The 17,644-nt window shown below is 38.4% G+C and overlaps 1 protein-coding gene across 4 annotated transcripts in view; it reads right to left on the bottom strand.

The window, feature by feature from the left end:
- LOC134527542 (phospholipid-transporting ATPase ID) overlaps positions 1 to 17,644 on the bottom strand; it is a 341,327-nt gene that overhangs the window by 170,473 nt on the left and 153,210 nt on the right. For all 4 annotated transcript variants that reach the window (XM_063360302.1, XM_063360303.1, XM_063360304.1 and 1 more), the window contains exon 2: positions 7,734 to 7,842. In XM_063360302.1, the coding sequence (XP_063216372.1) occupies positions 7,734 to 7,761 (28 nt within the window). In that variant the 5' untranslated portion in view covers positions 7,762 to 7,842. The remainder of the gene's footprint in view (positions 1 to 7,733; positions 7,843 to 17,644) is intronic.

Below are 17,644 nucleotides of genomic sequence, written 5' to 3'. Positions count from 1 at the left end.
ACACAAATTAAGCAAAAAAACTGCTGTTGTCAGGATTTAACACCACACAATACTCCACAACAGGAATATGGTCAACAAACAAAGAAAAACAAATAAAAATGTACTAACAGAACGAAAAAAAAAACCACAAATGATGACAGCACGAAAATACCGAACCCAAAAAATTCAGCACAACAGTTGAAACGGGACAAAAACACAGCAAAACGAAAATACGAAAACAAACACAATAGTTTTCCAAAAACAAAAAACAAAAGAGAAACGAAAAAAAAAAAACCAAAAATGCATCAAGATAACAATCCTCTAAACTTAATTTTGTGAGGTTATGCGTACAAAGTCAATTCTTTAGTCTCACTGTAGAATATTCTTTTACAAACATGGTATTTAAAAAAATTGAATCAAGCATCGCAGGTGAGGCAGACACTTAGCAATGCATTGTACCTATCGGAATAGTCGCGAGGTTGTACCGAGTGTGATGTCATAAACTTAGGTATAACCAAGTATCGTAATAGAACAATATGGGAAACAGGCCAATCAGCATTGGCGAAGAGCGAGACACGTTGCATTACTCCAGGCTGCTATATGGCATTGCTGAAACAAGTCTCGCTCACTATAAACACACATTTACAAAAACGCAGGGACACTTCACGCCGCCAGGTTCGCTTACATCACTTAAATCACTTTTTTTTAAACAGTTTCCTATATTGTCCCTATTGCAATACGTATTTGGTATGTATCATAGACTAAGCTGCCATTGAGGTCACCATCGAACAACGACAGTGGTTTGTCATGAAAATTTTCACTTTTGGAGTGTTATATTTTCAATTTTAGTTAAGAACTCTGTTGTGTTATCTAACCAGGAATAAGAGATACCATTCGGTGACGACAATTTTCACATGGCAGAGTATAGAATATATGATTACGGGACTTTTCTATAGAATGGTTGTGTGGTGTCTTGAGTATTGCTGTAAAATAAATTAAAAAACCGCCATTTCACCAGGTTTATCTATTGATCCACTACTCCCACATATATATATATATATATATATATATATATATATATATACACACACACACACACACATACACACCATTTTAATAAAATTGCAGGAAATACGCGCTGGTTATAATCCACGAATAAAACTATAAATTATGTAGAACACCTCAGAGGTGGAAGTAATGAAACCAAGTAAACGGCTACCAACTGTTAATCAGGTCAGTAACTTGTGGATCGTAAAACTAAGAGGTGGAAAGAATTAACAGTAAATAACAACCAGGTATCCGATGGTTTGTTACTTTTTAATAACTTAGTTTTTGAAACATTTGCTGTTTTGCAAGTTACTTTGCGGTATCACAATGTCTTTGTTGTTAGGTAAATTGTTTAAGTTAATTCCATAGACTAATGATAATGTATTTTAGTGCACACTTATAACTATCAAATCTGGCCAGTTACAGTAAATGTTAAATTTTAAAATGCACTTAATGAATTACTTGCTTAGTATCCTTTGACAATAATTTTGTAAGTAAGATAGTTCTAAATGATTTTAAAATGTTCTTCAAGGTCATGCATAATTCACATTCCTTAGGGACTTGGCTGCTGCGCGCCGGCCGGTGCGAGGGCCTCAAAGCAGTGCGAGGCAACCGCGGCCGGTAGCCAAGGGGCGCATCTCAAGGAGACTCGGGAAAGCAGCCCAGAAGGGAAGAAAGCTGACGCGGAAAGAGGCTACCATTTTCTATACCGGGAGAACCTCACTGCCAAAAACCAAACCGAGCGGTGGTAGAAAACAAGTAATTTAACGAATCAACAGAAGCGGCAAAATTAGTAAAACAAGCTAGAAATTTAGGGTTTAGCATCAAGAGTAAAAAGTTCCAATTTACCGCTGTGGGGAAAATCCAGAAGATACATTGCTGGTGGGCCGAGAAAGCACTGTATCATACGCAACAAGGTGAAAGATGCTAACACCGAAAATTACTCTAAAACACTACATCTTGATATGAAATAAAAATAAAAAGGGGAATTGGCTCCCTATTTCTCTCGGGACTACATCCCTTGTTCTCTTCAGAGCGGCTTCCGACGCAGCAAAAATGCAAACAAGCAATGCGGATCCAACTATCCGTGAGGTTACCGAGACTCCCTTGGAGGAGGTGGTGGGTCGCATAGTTAAATACGGTCTCAGAGCCAGGAAAGATGTGAAGCTTAATAGTTTCAACTTGGTCGACCGAGAGGGCGTTGCGCTGGAGAGCGGCACAACGCGATTTTCAATAAATAAAACCCCTGGGCGGAGGGGGGGGGGGGGGGATAGATTAGTTAGAAGAGCTGCCGAGAGGTGATGCTGCTCCCTGGTGGCAAAATCCCGGCCTACCAGAGGCCTTAATTTAGTTCCAGGACAGTCAGACAGGTGTTGCACGGGATCCACGTAATGGGTAGTGGTCGCTAAGTCCTGTCAGTAAGAAAAAAGGGAGCAGGCGACAAGATGGCGGGCAAGACTAAGAGAGGGGGAGAGGAGAGGGAAATAATGCCGACGTCGTGGCGAGAAAAGATAAGGCGGGCGTAGGATGAGGACCATGCTAACGCAGGCCGGATGCACAGCACCGCAGTGCGTGTCTGGCGCGACAGGAACGGGAGCCGGGATGTAAGGGAAGACTCAGCGCCTGCGCCGGGCGCTTGTAGTCGTACCTGATGATAGGCGGGGAAAAGTCAACACGCTGCTAACGTGGCACTACCGACAGCATAGCACGGTACACCTAGGTGAGGGCGGACCGACTGTATAATGCTTAAATAATAAGGGTCCATTGGATTCAAAAAATATAAAGATTAAATGTAAGCACCTGGACACAGATCAAAAGTATGAATTAATAAAAACATGAGATGGTGCCGAGAAAATCACTCATTTGCGGCACACTATTTTAATGAAAATATTTATACAAATTAATGGGTAATTGTTTTTAAAACTAAAGAATACATTTTCGTCTCAATTTCATGTTGCCATGCTGGGTCATTTTCAATGAACATAGGGCCGGAATTGTTTCTCATTATCGTTAAATACCGTTACCGTATAAAATGAGAGACAATGGACCCTTGTTGTGTGGAATTGCATATGGGCATATTACACAACTACCTACTATTCTGTTATCTATTCCATTATGAACACATGTTTGATGTTCTGCACAGCAATGACTAGTATCGTGTGTTAAATCCAATCCAACGGTCAACCACTCTTGTACAAAGAGCTTCCAAAAAGGAGGGGATCCATCCTGTTTACAGTTTTACCCTCTACTAATTGGGGAAGGACCCATTCTTTCAACATACGTGACGCCGCAAGCGAGAAAACAACAAAGCAATATTCGCGCATGCACCTATCTAAAACTGAGTTACTCTGTAATTTGGACATTGAATTACAACGCTTACAGTTAATACTATAAAAATTTATTACAGGGACAATATTTTATCGACATACTGTATTTCTCTACTAATACCTAGTACGCCTATCCCTTTCTTATCCTTATAACTATAGGGTAACATGGTCTAAATCGGATCACATAATGCAAAACAATCAATTAAGAACATCGCAGTTATTACAAAATAATTTTATCAGAAGAAATTTTGATTAGTTTACTACAGTTTACACCAAACAAATTTGTTAAAAATATTTTCAAAGCAACGAGGTCATATATCAAACACAGCAAGTGACCCTATTCACCCACCCAAGGTTAAGGGCGAATCGGTTCAACAACCAACACTAGAAAATAAATATAAAAGAACAATTTACACAAACAAAAATAGATTTTTGACATAATATTCTCAACATCAACATTTTACAAAAAACAGATGCTCCAGTTAGCATTTAAAAATTACGCCAAATTCTATGGTTATGTTAATGTACAATAGTAAACAAAGACACAAAGAAAATGCGACTACAAAGAACATATTTACATTTGAAACAAATTTATTAAGTAAATATTGGTACAAAACCGTAAAAACAAATAAAATTGAAACATTGTTTCAAGTTTTCTGTGTAGCAAAAAATTGCGGATAGACTAAATGCTAATTACAACCTCATTTACAAATAAGAACACTTTTATAAGTGTAAAACTGGTCATAATAAAAGTCAAGTGTTTATAACAAAGTTAGTAAATTTAATTTTCCTTGTTTAAATTTGTTAGTTTATGTAAAACATTTGCCACAAACAAATAACTTTTTCCATGTGCTCCGACACAAAGTTCGTGATACCATTTTTTGCCTTCTTGACACTGTATCCAGCCTCCTTTTAGAGATGGATCCTGGATCTGAATACTTCCAAGTCACACAAACAGCATGTCGTATCTTCTTCACCTGCAAATTTAGAACTGCTGGGACGATAACCATCATCATCACCACGCCTGTCAATCTTTCTTTCTCTCAGTACAAGTTTTCTTCGCTTGTTGTTCATTTTAACATGCTTCACTACGTTCCACAGTCTCCTTTCTGTCCTTACCTAGACTTTGCTTCAGTAATGAATTCTGGGTTGCTCTGAATTGCTGTTCGTTTTCTTGGTTTGACTTGTTTCACTGGAGTACGCAAGAGATCACTAAAACTTGTTGTATGTCTGCTAGGACTAGGAAAGCAAACAGGACTAGCTTTGTTCGAGGTTTCCAGGCCTGCACTAGAACTTCCTTGAACTAGACACTCATATATAGCTACAGGTGCAGGCACACGTTCTGTTTGGCTTCTGTCAGTTCCCCTGATATCATTTCTGTCTGCATTTTCTTCAGGCAGTGAAACTGGCTCGCAGGCTAATATGAAAAATATGTGAAATAAAACCAACAATAAGAAAACTGTTAAATACACATACTCGTGAATTCTTACCTTCACAAAACTGAGGAAAATGGAACTGCAAACGCGCCGGTAACGTTGCACACAGTTTCACAGCATCGGTTTAGTTATGCTCTTCCAACACTAGATAGCAGCAGCGGCCTTCTCCTTTTCGTTTACTACTCACGCCGAGAACAAGAATGACCCGATTCGGTCCCTGACCCGATTCAGACCATTTTACCCTTCTTTACTTTTAACTCGCCACAAACAAGGGTAACTTTTATTAGTTCAATAAACTTTGTGAAAAACACTTTAAAGAACTGTCGAAGCTCAGCCATTTTCACTATCTTTAAAAAGAAGTAAATAGGAATGTTGATTATGTAGACCACCCTCGAACGAAAACTGTTGTCTAAACGGAAAGGAATGCGGGTATTACACGTTCATGCTGGCATCAGTTCAATACAAAATCTTGGTCGTGATTGGACTGATGACAAACTGATGATTGATGGATGCTATTACACGTTCAGTCCAAACTGAACGTGTAATAGTCTCCTGGAGAACGCAGCACGTTTTTTTTTCTCTTGAAAGTATTGAGTTGTAATAAGGAAAAAGCTTTTATTGCAATTATACTAGCATTAGCATCAATAACGAAAAGGAAATCGTTGACGAAAGCATGGCTAGAAAAGAGAGATCACTACACACATTTGAACTTGCTAAATGAAATAAAAATCACGAACGAAGATGAGGACTACGAAGATTATTACCGTATGAAAGATGCCTTTGATAAGCTGTTGGACATGGTTAAACCATACTTTCAAAACAATATACTTGCATGAGGAGGTCTATTTCTGCTCAAGAAAAACCAGTTGTAACCTTAAGATATACCTTGCTACTGGAAGGAACATTAAGGACTTAAGAATTTCAGTTATAATATCCCTAGTACGAGTCAAGCCATAATATACACATGCAATGCACTTATTACTTTACACCCTGAGGTCTTACATGAGGGTAAGTAACATTATATAAATATATTTTATTTACAAAGGCCAAGTAAAACACATATATAGTATATATAGAATAAAGCACAAATTAAAGAAAAGACAATTAAAAAGTAGCTACTAAGACCAGGGGCCTATTGCACCAATAAACTTTGCAACTTTAAAATTTGCACTTTGCACTTTGCATATAACTGAAAAGTGCAAAGTAAATGTGTTCCACCAAAATTTTTAACCTCTTTGCATTCCTACAGCCAGTCTGCAAAGTCTTTGCAATATTTTATTCATTGTTTACATTACTGTTGTCTAGTTTGTAGGTTATAGAGTGCATGATGAGTAAGAAAATAGAAGTTGTGCATAAAAAATTAGCAGTATTAGAATTTATAAAAGAAAAAAATATATTATTTGCAAGTTTCTCGAGTAGGCACAGTAACACAGAAACAAAAGGAGAAGGAATGGACTGACGTTCTTTTAATAGCACTATGAATATCATTGTTAATCATGAAAATTATTCTTAATCTGTACACATTCCTTACTGGAACTCTGTCATCTTCATCAGATTCATCACTTGAATGCAATAAAATACGCCTCCTCATTTTCCTTCTTTTACTTTTGAGGTTGTGTGTTTATGTTACTACTACCTATGTTTTCATTTCTCTCAACCACATTAAATTAAATTAAATAATTACTTAGATGCTAAATTTATAACAAACAACACTTTTAACCAACTCAAACTAATTATTTAAATAATATCACACAATAAAAAGTTAAACTGCAAAAGCAAAATGATATTTGCAAAACCTCTGAAAACTTTGCAAATATTTATAGATGAGTTATGCAGAGAGAGATTATTGTGGAACAGAAACACGTTCAAAAGTGCAAAGTATTTGCACTTTTCGCTTTGCACTTTTCAATTTTTGCTTTGCGAATTCTAATTTTCGTGGAACAGAAGTAAGAAAGAAAAGTGCAAAGTGAAAAGTTGCAAAGTTTATTGGTGGAATAGGCCCCTGATTTCAAATTATAAAATAATGAACCAGCAGTGTATATAAATTCATGGAGCTGATGATCACTGCTTACAAAATGCTGTTATGTAAGATGGCTGTCCTTAAAAGGTGTCTGCGGAGATGTGTGTGTGCGAGAAAGGAGATGGCTGTGAAGATTTAGCTGAAGTATGCGAATTGCTGGCAGAAGGAACTGGTGCATTTATTCGCACGGAATCTCTGTTTAAATTTCCTAGTTCGCTTCAAACAATATGCTTTCTTGGCATATAATCGTTGCATAGGGTCCAGTCGATCAAGAGTTGCTGCCCACTCAAAAACAATAGGGTTGATCCTTGTCTTGTGTTAGAGTAAGGTATTGTGTTAGAGTTAAGTATGCGCACGCCCGATATAATGACTCTTTTGTTTGGCAATTACACCTTTCTTAAATTTATATTAGCCAGGTGTTTCATCGATGGTGGGACTGGATTTACAGACGAAATATATGTCCTACTTTTTATTAGTGCCTTCAGGAAGTTCTAATTGTTCTGCTTCTTATTGGTTTGCCTTACCTTCAGTTGAACAATTACTCTCTTCGTCACCACTGCACTCAAGGGACTACAAGAAAATTACATTGTACATTTCTTTTGATGTTTTAACATCTTAGCCCTCGGAATATGGCATTTGGTAGGAGTAATTTCGTGAATGGAAACTAAGTCGAAGGAACCGAAATGTGGAACCACGGTGCCGAAGTCGTCCACAGTTTTGCCATGTATTTTAGATACAAAATATGTATGTAGTTAGCATGACTGTGTTACATAGTTCGGATCAGCTGGATTGCATGGTACAGGACATGGACTAAAATCTGTAGGATTTCCTGAAGGGAGGGGTGGAATAACATTTATCATTCACATTTAACAGTTACGTTTTAGCAAGCCCCAGGGATCTACACCCGCGGCACAGGGTACTCACCTCGTCTGTCGCTAGCCACCTTGGCCATGGCGAGCTGTGCTGCGGTAGGGTCGGGGGAGGGGAGGGTCTACCCAGCGGCCGGCCATGAGACTGCTTCGCCCCGCACTCGCTGCAACACAACAAACAGTCCATTCAGTGCGGAGCAGACACTCCAAGCTACTGAAACTTCGCTTCTTTTTTTTTTTTTTCATACTCTCACTGGAACAAATTTTCACAAAACAAAATAGTAAATGACAATTTCTGTAACGTTTTTACAAGGAAGCAGTAACCAAACTTCATTACAGGAACAGGAGAATTTACATACACAACATTCTAAACTGTAGTTTAAATCAGTTGCGTGTGTTGCATAAATTGGTGAATGTTACCAACAACCTTTCAATGTCTCTACATTAAGAGTCTATATGAGTTGTGGTACCAAAATTAGTTCCTACGACCATGTATTTTCTTAGTGCGCTATAAATTAATGCAAAATTGCAAAAAAAAAAAAAAAAAAACATGAAACTATTATGCCATAGTTTTAAAATACGATAAACTCACCGTAAGCCACTAAATGAGGTATGTCAGTGATAAATTATTATTATGGGTAGTTAACTGCAAACACAATTGTACACATAGAAGTCTGTATACATTGACCATTAGTTGCTGCGCCATTTTACCTTCTGGATAGATTACATGTGACAGGGTCATTTGAATTGTGTACAGTTTTTCTATAGTTTGTCCTTCAGGGTCTTTATGGTACAATGAGTACGCAAGTAAAGTGTATAATGGTATGCATCCCAGCCTCCCTCCAAGCAATATCACAGAATTCTGCGGGTCTCTGATGACGGGTCCACAGGCCCGTACGCTGGTTTGGACCTCCAGCAGACCTCGCCCGGGGAAGTGACCACTGCAAGCCTGGGGCGAGCTGGGCGAGGTGAGACTGCCATGGCTCGCCACTGCCTTCTGCAGTATGCAGGTGAAGGGACAACACATCGCCCAATCCTGGACTCAGGGAAGGCCGGGACCTTTGTCTCACCAGCCAGGAGTTCCGATCACTAAGCCAACCGGCCAGACCTAATTAATATATATAATATACAAATAAAAAACTTACACGCAGGTATGGAGTAAATACTAGAGGTATTTATTAATTTACTGAACTGAATATACGGCGTTGCCCGGTCTAAATCACCCTTGGGAGCCAATTTTCGGAAAACCTTGTTCTCGGTTGACTGTTATATAATTTACGGAACATCACTGCACTGTTTCAAGTCTGAAACGGGAAATTTTTGATCTCTAAAACCCCTGCAACCCGACTTGGTAGCTGGTTAAGATCTCCAAGAGAGTAAAGAATTAAAATGTAAAAGACGTCGCCAGAAGACGCAGAAGAAAATAACAATGAGTATTTCCTCCAAATTTCCAATCATAGGTTTCCCGGTTTAGGCTGTGCGTTGTCTTTTTAAGTTTGTCAGTCACGGTACTGTTTTATAGGTATCGAGGATCATTTTAAAAACATATTTACCCCTTTTTCACCCCTTAGGGATTGATTTCGCAAAATGATTTAATTATAGTTGGTAGTATTCGTATTTTTATTATAGGCACTCAATATATTATCTTCTTATGCTTTATTCTATCCGTAGATATAATGAATTATATTTAAACCATATTTACAACATTTCCACACTTTTGGGACTGAATATTGCAAAATGGTACAATGTCGTTGGTAGCTATCGTATGCTTATTCTTGGTACCTAATATCTATTCTTATGCTTGATTAGATTCTGAGATATAATTATCTTAAAACAATATTTACCCCTTGTTAACCCCTTTAAGGGTTGAATTTGTCTAAATGGTACAATTGTGGTTGGTAGCTTTTGCATGCTTATTCTTGGTACCTAATATATATTAATATGCTTTATTATATTGTGATATATATAATTATCTTTAAAACTTTCATCCTCTGTATGACCCCCTTAGGAGAAGAATTTTCAAAAATCCTTTCTTAGTGCTCACCTGCATTACATAAGGGAACTCCTGTAAAAATTAAATGTTTCTAGACCAACTGGTTTAAGCTGTGCGTTGTATGTCCGTCAGTGTTAAGAATTTTATTCAGTAGATTGAATACATTTCGTGCAGACGTTTTATGGTAGAAACCATTAAGCTACGTAACAAGTCAGTGTTACGTTGAATCACTAAGGAGTCTAAAAATCACATAGGAAAGAATACCATGATTAAATATGTTTAGAAACTGAGATAAACATTAGAAACAAAATAATATTTACGCCCACATACATTACAAAACATAACTAGGATAAGAAAATAAATAAAAAATCGAATGTCAAAATATATAAGTAGCATTCCGTCAGTGAAGGATTAAGAAATTTTTTAAATGGTGTTCAGAGGTGGGGGGAGGGGAGGGTTTTTGAAAATTAAAAATAAAAATTTTTCAAAACGTATATTCAAAAAACTTTCCATTACAAATGACATATGGGCCTACATAAGCAGCAGTAGGCGACGCGGCATCTCAGTTGAAATTGCAGTACAGACTACAGAGTATAAACCAAGCAAGGCTCCTCGGGGGAAAGAGCGCTGATTGGCTGGCACGACTGGGAGTGTGCACGGAGGGGAGGGGGAGACTCCCAATTTCCTGGAGGCGTCGCCGGGGAGAGCTCTCGCTGGGGTGATGAGCCACCCCCGGGACCCGCTCCCGCGAGGCTTCGTCGCTAGGGTTGTTCAGGCCCCCGCACGCACGCCGCAATCAGGGGTGGGCATGGTTTAATACCAGTTCTTTCAATCACACAACATGTGGGTTATTCAATAACAACTCATGGACATTTATAATGATAGCTATTTTGCATTTATTACTAGGTCTCAATTTAGGCCGCAAAGTTAACTGCGAGCTGGTATCCAAATACATAATTCCAAACAGTTACATGATTCTACGTCAATTTTTATTTGGTAAAGCTAGGTAAATATTGAATTACAGAATTTGCAACAAAATATCGAATCGTAATAAACATATTACCCTTAAAAATAGTAATGGGTATAAAATAAAATAATCAACATTTCGAGTGAGCCCGAGCTTTTTTAACACGATCTTTTATAACCCACTTGTCCCAATAAAAATAAATGTGTACTTCGTAAAGCTACGATATATAATACCACAAATGACATGTCGTTCCGAATATACAATTCAAACAATATAAGTTTATAAAATACCTGACAGTTTTTTTTTCCCCTAGTTTTTGCTATTTTTCTCAATTTTTACAGGTTCAGAGAACTATTTTTTGTGTGAAGAATACAAACTGTGACTGCGTTCTTGGTTGCTTCTACCACTTAGAAGAAAATAAACCAAAGTTTTTAATACTAAAATTAAATAAATACAGTATTTACTAACGAATAAAATACTGATAATTAAACTGTGTACCACACGTTTCATGAGCTTAGCTCATGGTAGGATTTAAATATTAATTGACCTTCGGATTTTTTAAAACTATTACATACATACTGACTGAATTGACATAATATATGAACAATGCAATGATTAAGTTAGGAATTCATTGAAAAATCACGCGCAACTCCGCGACAGTTTATCGGCGCAGGCAACGTAACGGGAGGAAGCGAACACTCGAGACGGCGCCGGCGGCTCACGCCTCCTGCATGTTTCAGCTGCGCCGGGAGTGCGCGCAGTCGAGCCGGTTAATTATTGTTGAATCAAATCGATTGTAGGAGGGGAGGGGGGAAGGTCACCCGGGAGGTCGCCACAGACTCTGCGCTCGGGCCTCGGCGATGTGGACTGCTCGTCTCTCGTCTCGAGGCACACGTATGTATAATTACTGCCCCGTGAGTTTCCGCGGTCGTTTGAGAGCATCTATTATTCTAAAGGTAGACTTTTAGAGTAGACACGCTGTTAGAAATTGCCGTAAAATCGACAAAAACATTGGTGGAAATGTACGTAAATCCACAAAACCCTGGCTCGCAATGTCGACAAACTTATCTTAAATTTGTACACTGTAAACATATTTTTATAATTTACACAACATGTATAGTTACACAAAATGTAAGTGGCACTGGTGTATTTTTAGACCTACGCGTATAAGTATAATTTACTCTTGCATTCCAGTAAAGATCATATCGCAATTGCTATGGTTTGGCAAATTTTCTATTATCTTTTATGTATTTTCATTCTGTGGTATGTAAACTAACATATTAAGTAATGCACAAGGAATTTACCACAAACGTTAATAAATATGACAACAATACTGAGTAACTGTGCACAAACTATGGTCACATCAAATTTTACTCCTGAAAAAATATTTATATGTTTATAGCTATACCCACTTGTACATTAAATCTAAATATAACTTTAACACAGACATACATAACTAAACATGCCTATAAACTAAATGAAATGGCGGACATCGAACACACAGCTTATTCCTTGCCAGTGTAACGTCTTGACTCTCAAACATCGTGCAAAATTTTAATAATAAAGTAATGGGAAAAGCACTACAACAGTATGTACATAAAATACTGTCCCAGATATAAATTCTAATAGTATCAACTGTAAGCGTTGTAGTTTTCGTTCAAGGTCACAATTAAAAAGTAACTCAAAACAGTTTTAAATAAGCGTATTGCTTTGTTGTTTTCCCGCTTGCGGCGCCACTTACGCAAAATGGCGACTCCCGAGCGTAAAACCTTTTTGTGTTCTGCAATTTGCTAAGAGTCAACGTGCGTTCTCTATTTGAATCTCTTTGTACGAGAGTGGTTGAACGTCAAAGTCCCTGACCGTTGGATTGGTCGTAATGGTCGAGACGACAGAGTTCTTTTTCGCTTGCCTCCACCTTCACGTGATATATAACGTCATGCAATTTTTTTTCTTTGGGGCTTTATAAAAAAGATCATGTCTACGTTCCGCCGCTACCTAATGATTTGCCAGCGTTGAGACACAGAATTGAAGAGGCTATTGCTTCTATTACTGCGGACGTGTTAACCAAAGTGTGGGAAGAATTGGACTTTAGGTTGGATGTGAGCCGTATAATTAAAGGTGCACATATGAACATTTGTAAGAACAACTAGGTTATTTTACCTTCAATTTGATATATGATTTTTGTAACTAGTCTAAATTTTAAATTAAACTATTATTATAAACCATTGAAACTGGGACATTCTTTTATGGACAGCTTGTATAACCATAGGACGAGGGGAGATATAACAATGTTTTCAAACAATGCCAACGAGAATTGGCAATATGCATAATGTTTCTTTTTTTGCAGATAAAAGGTCGTCGTAAATTTATCTCTGGCGTATATTACACACTTAAGTGTGTTAAAAAAATTACAACGTATTAATATCAAAATTACTAATTAAGAATGTATCATATGTGTAGTTTTGCACATATACGTTAAAATATGCAATTCAATGCTTTATTCAGTGTAATTTCAAATGTACATTCATACAATTTAATGGAAGTACAATGTAGTAGTATATTTTTTTTTCTAGAAACATTTGCGACAAACTGTCAGTAGTTTTTAAGTTAAACACGAACAAAATGTAAAATTAATATTAATTCAACTTTAAGAACTTTTTACAGAGTACGTGCAAATACGGAACTACCGGTATTTCTTGTATAGCTTAGGTACGAACATTGCCGAGGGTATACGAAGCTATAATACACCGGTGAGTCTCAAATATTTGTTCCTATTGCAGTTGATATACAATCACAGCACTTGCATACGTACCTTGAAATGTTAACATCATGAATTACAAACAAAAAAGAACATATGAATACATCTGAAAGTCCTTAACATAACAGAAAACTAATGTTCGGATTTTAATTTTAAAAAATAATAAAAAATTCCAAGTTCAAAGTATATAAGTGACGCGGGGTTATCTTTGAGTGTAGACTGACTTAAGGTATTTACTAGTTCAACAGAACCAAATGGCAAGGCGGATTGTTTGATGCAAGCTTACACAATCGTTCATTGGCTGCAAGGAAAAAAGAAAACGACATTTTAACTGATTGGCCACTTTGCGCATTAGTTAACAAAGATACCACCTCATAAAATTACTCGCTGTTCGTTGATTGGCGAATTGTGTCTGGCTATCTTAGTGGCGTGTGCAGCTGGGGCCGTCTTTCGCATTCTCAGAGAGTCCCGTGTACAAGCTTCTTGCCTTTCTGGGATCGTGGATGGTCTGTGTCTGCAAATTAACTCAAATCTGACAGTTACTAATGAACGTGACTATTTTGCGTATTCGCGAATTCAAATACGCTCATTTGAATATTTGTACATATTTGTGAATACGAGTACGCGAATATTAATATTTTACTCGTGTGAAATATTAATAACTCAGTATGCCAATGCAAATATTCGCTCGAAAATACATTCTGTAAAAAATTAATAAACAATACAGCTGTATTCGTCTTGACACCTGCTAATACGTATACACTCGTATTCGTATTCATAGAAAATAATTTTGCGAATACATTCGTAGGTATTCGTAATTACGAATGCAAATATTCCCATGACTGCCACGTGGGCCACCACTACCCTCATCACCATCTCGCTATCGCCACTGCAAGACAGCAGCTGCCACCGGCTGTCACTTATCGTGCCGAGGTCGCTGACACCACTGATGAAACCGGCGAGCCGTCGACTGTCTCCGTCACCAAGTGGTCGACACCATCACCACCGCCTACTCCGAGTTGGGTGGTCTCCTCCACACTATCCCACTGTGGGTGGGACTCGCCATCACCACCGCCTACTCCGAGTTGGGTGGTCTCCTCCACACTATCCCACTGTGGGTGGGACTCGCCATCACCACCGCCTACTCCGAGTTGGGTGGTCTCCTCCACACTATCCCACTGTGGGTAGGACTCGCCATCACCACCGCCTACTCCGAGTTGGGTGGTCTCCTCCACACTATCCCACTGTGGGTGGGACTCGCCATCACCACCGCCTACTCCGAGTTGGGTGGTCTCCTCCACACTATCCCACTGTGGGTGGGACTCGCCATCACCACCGCCTACTCCGAGTTGGGTGGTCTCCTCCACACTATCCCACTGTGGGTAGGACTCGCCATCACCACCGCCTACTCCGAGTTGGGTGGTCTCCTCCACACTATCCCACTGTGGGTAGGACTCGCCATCACCACCGCCTACTCCGAGTTGGGTGGTCTCCTCCACACTATCCCACTGTGGGTAGGACTCGCCATCACCACCGCCTACTCCGAGTTGGGTGGTCTCCTCCACACTATCCCACTGTGGGTAGGACTCGCCATCACCACCGCCTACTCCGAGTTGGGTGGTCTCCTCCACACTATCCCACTGTGGGTGGGACTCGCCATCACCACCGCCTACTCCGAGATGGACTATTCCTCAAATGTCTCTAGCCAGAAACACATGACGTTTCTTTATGAACACATTTTCAAACACCGTTGACAGAACACCAGTGGCAGAAGAATACGTAGATCAGTGGTTCGACTAAGTTACACGAGACAGACGTTATCACTAAAGACTAAAAGGCTTCAGAGACCCGAGGGGCACAACTACACCAGGAGTCATTGAGGCGGCGAAGCAGCTGTGAGGCATCGCACTCGCGGTCGGAGTACCTACTTTCAGATCACTAGAGACAATATTTTATGGTTTTATCTTCAGGCCAATTTCGTTTATAAAACAAAATATTTCGGTGTTATTTTTTTTTATTTGTAATGAAATCTGTTTATTAAAAAAATATATAGCATATTACTGAACAAATATGATTCTTAATTGTTCCAAGATTCTAATTTTTTTTCAACAAAGTGTCATTTTGACTGGTACATGATGCACTTTTTCAATATAAACATTTGTAATACTTTCGGAACAAATAAAATAAATATTTTATGTATTTCTGTGTTGTTGTTTCTTTAAATCTAAGGTCGTAATGTAAAAATGAGTAACTAATAACAGTTGGAAAATTTAAAAAGGTAAACATTGTCCATCTACTATATAAAAATAAGTCGGGTTTTCCTTCCTGACACTATAACTCCAGAACACACGAACCGATTTCCACGGTTTTGCAGTCGTTGGAAAGGTCTCGGGCTCCGTGAGGTTTATAGCAAAGAAAATTCAGGAAAAATTCAAGACAAACCAACATTTTAAGTAGATGGCGCCGGTGCGTGATACATTGTTTGACAGCTACTCATTGTTCTCTGCTCAGTTAATTTCATGTGACAAACCGGTATTGTGTTCACTGTGAAATTGTGAAAAAAAAAAAAAAAGAAAAAAAAATATGTTATTCGTTTCCTAACATTTCAATTGGAAACCATCAAATCAACTACTCATTGTTCTCTGCTCAGTTAATTTAATGTGACAAACCGGTATTGTGTTTACTGTGAAATTGTGAAAAAAAAAGAAGAAGAAAATAAGTTATTCGTTTCCTAACATTTCAATTGGAAACCATCAAATCAACTACTCATTGTTCTCTGCTCAGTTAATTTCATGTGACAAACCGGTATTGTGTTTACTGTGAAATTGTGAAAAAAAAGTAAAAAAAAAAAAACATATAACGTATATTGTGCAAATTTTTATTCAATTTCAACAGCAGGCATTTGTCTTTAAGGTCGTAAGTTGAACTGTGTAAATTATGTGGATCGTGCATTTGAGGTTAAATTCACCACTCTGCCCATAGCCCAAAATGCCTAGAGGACGACGTGCCAACATCGGCCACCGCACAAGACATGCAAGCCAGCAACAAGTGTATTCACAGAACTTAAGCAAAGAAAGACAAAATATAATAAGAGAAAATGCCCGATTGAGACAACGCGTGAGCACACGAAGATCATTGGCATCATACAATCGCTTGGCATTCCAATATGATCCCACTGCGAACTACAGTGATGATGAAAATTTAGATATTGGACCAATGATTCATTGATTTTGGCCACTATTCGATCAAGATGTGACATAGCTTTGGCGTTAGCATCATCTGGAATTGCGGCGACTCTTCTAGATGGCGGTCGTACTGCACATTCTGCGCTTAAGTTGCCACTCAATTTAAACACAATTGATACTCCAACATGCAATATTTCCCGATCCAGTGCAATGGGAAAATTGTTGATGCAATGCAAGCTCATTGTTTGGGATGAGTGCACAATGGCACATAAGAAATCAATTGAAGCACTTAACTTCACACTGAAGGATCTTCGGCGAAATAACATCATCTTTGGCGGCTTGATGATATTGTTGGCAGGCGATTTCAGGCAGACGTTGCCAGTAATTCCCCGTGGAACGCCTGCAGATGAATTGAATGCTTGCCTGAAGGCATCACCTTTATGGAATAACGTAAAAACATTATCGCTAACCACTAATATGAGAGTTCAACTTCAAAATGATCAAAGTGCTGCACAATTTTCCAAACAATTGTTAGATGTTGGAAATGGAAAAGTCCCAGTTGATGCGACATCTGGATTAATTACTCTTACCAACGACTTTTGCCGATTTGTAGACTCTCAATTAGCTCTTATTGAAAATGTTTTCCCAAACATTAGTGAGAATTATCAGAATTATGCTTGGTTAAGTCAACGAGCAATTCTTGCCGCAAAGAATAATGATGTACACGCACTGAATTTCACCATTCAATCAAAAATTTCTGGCGATTTGGTGACATACAAATCCGTTGATTCCATAACAAATCCCGATGATGTAGTAAATTATCCAACGGAGTTTTTGAACTCTCTGGAGTTACCAGGATTTCCACCACATAACTTGCTACTCAAAGTTGGTACAGTTATTATGATATTGCGTAATTTGAATCCACCGCGACTTTGCAACGGTACTCGACTTTCGGTAAAAAGACTTATGCCGAATTTGATTGAGGCAACCATTATTAACGGAAAGTACGCAGGTGAAAATGTATGTATTCCTCGAATACCAATGATTCCGACTGATCTTCCGT

The sequence above is a fragment of the Bacillus rossius genome, chromosome 1 (assembly GCF_032445375.1).
Source record: "Bacillus rossius redtenbacheri isolate Brsri chromosome 1, Brsri_v3, whole genome shotgun sequence".
NCBI classification, from domain to species: Eukaryota; Metazoa; Arthropoda; class Insecta; order Phasmatodea; family Bacillidae; genus Bacillus; species Bacillus rossius.
This window is presented reverse-complemented; position numbering and strand designations above follow the sequence as displayed.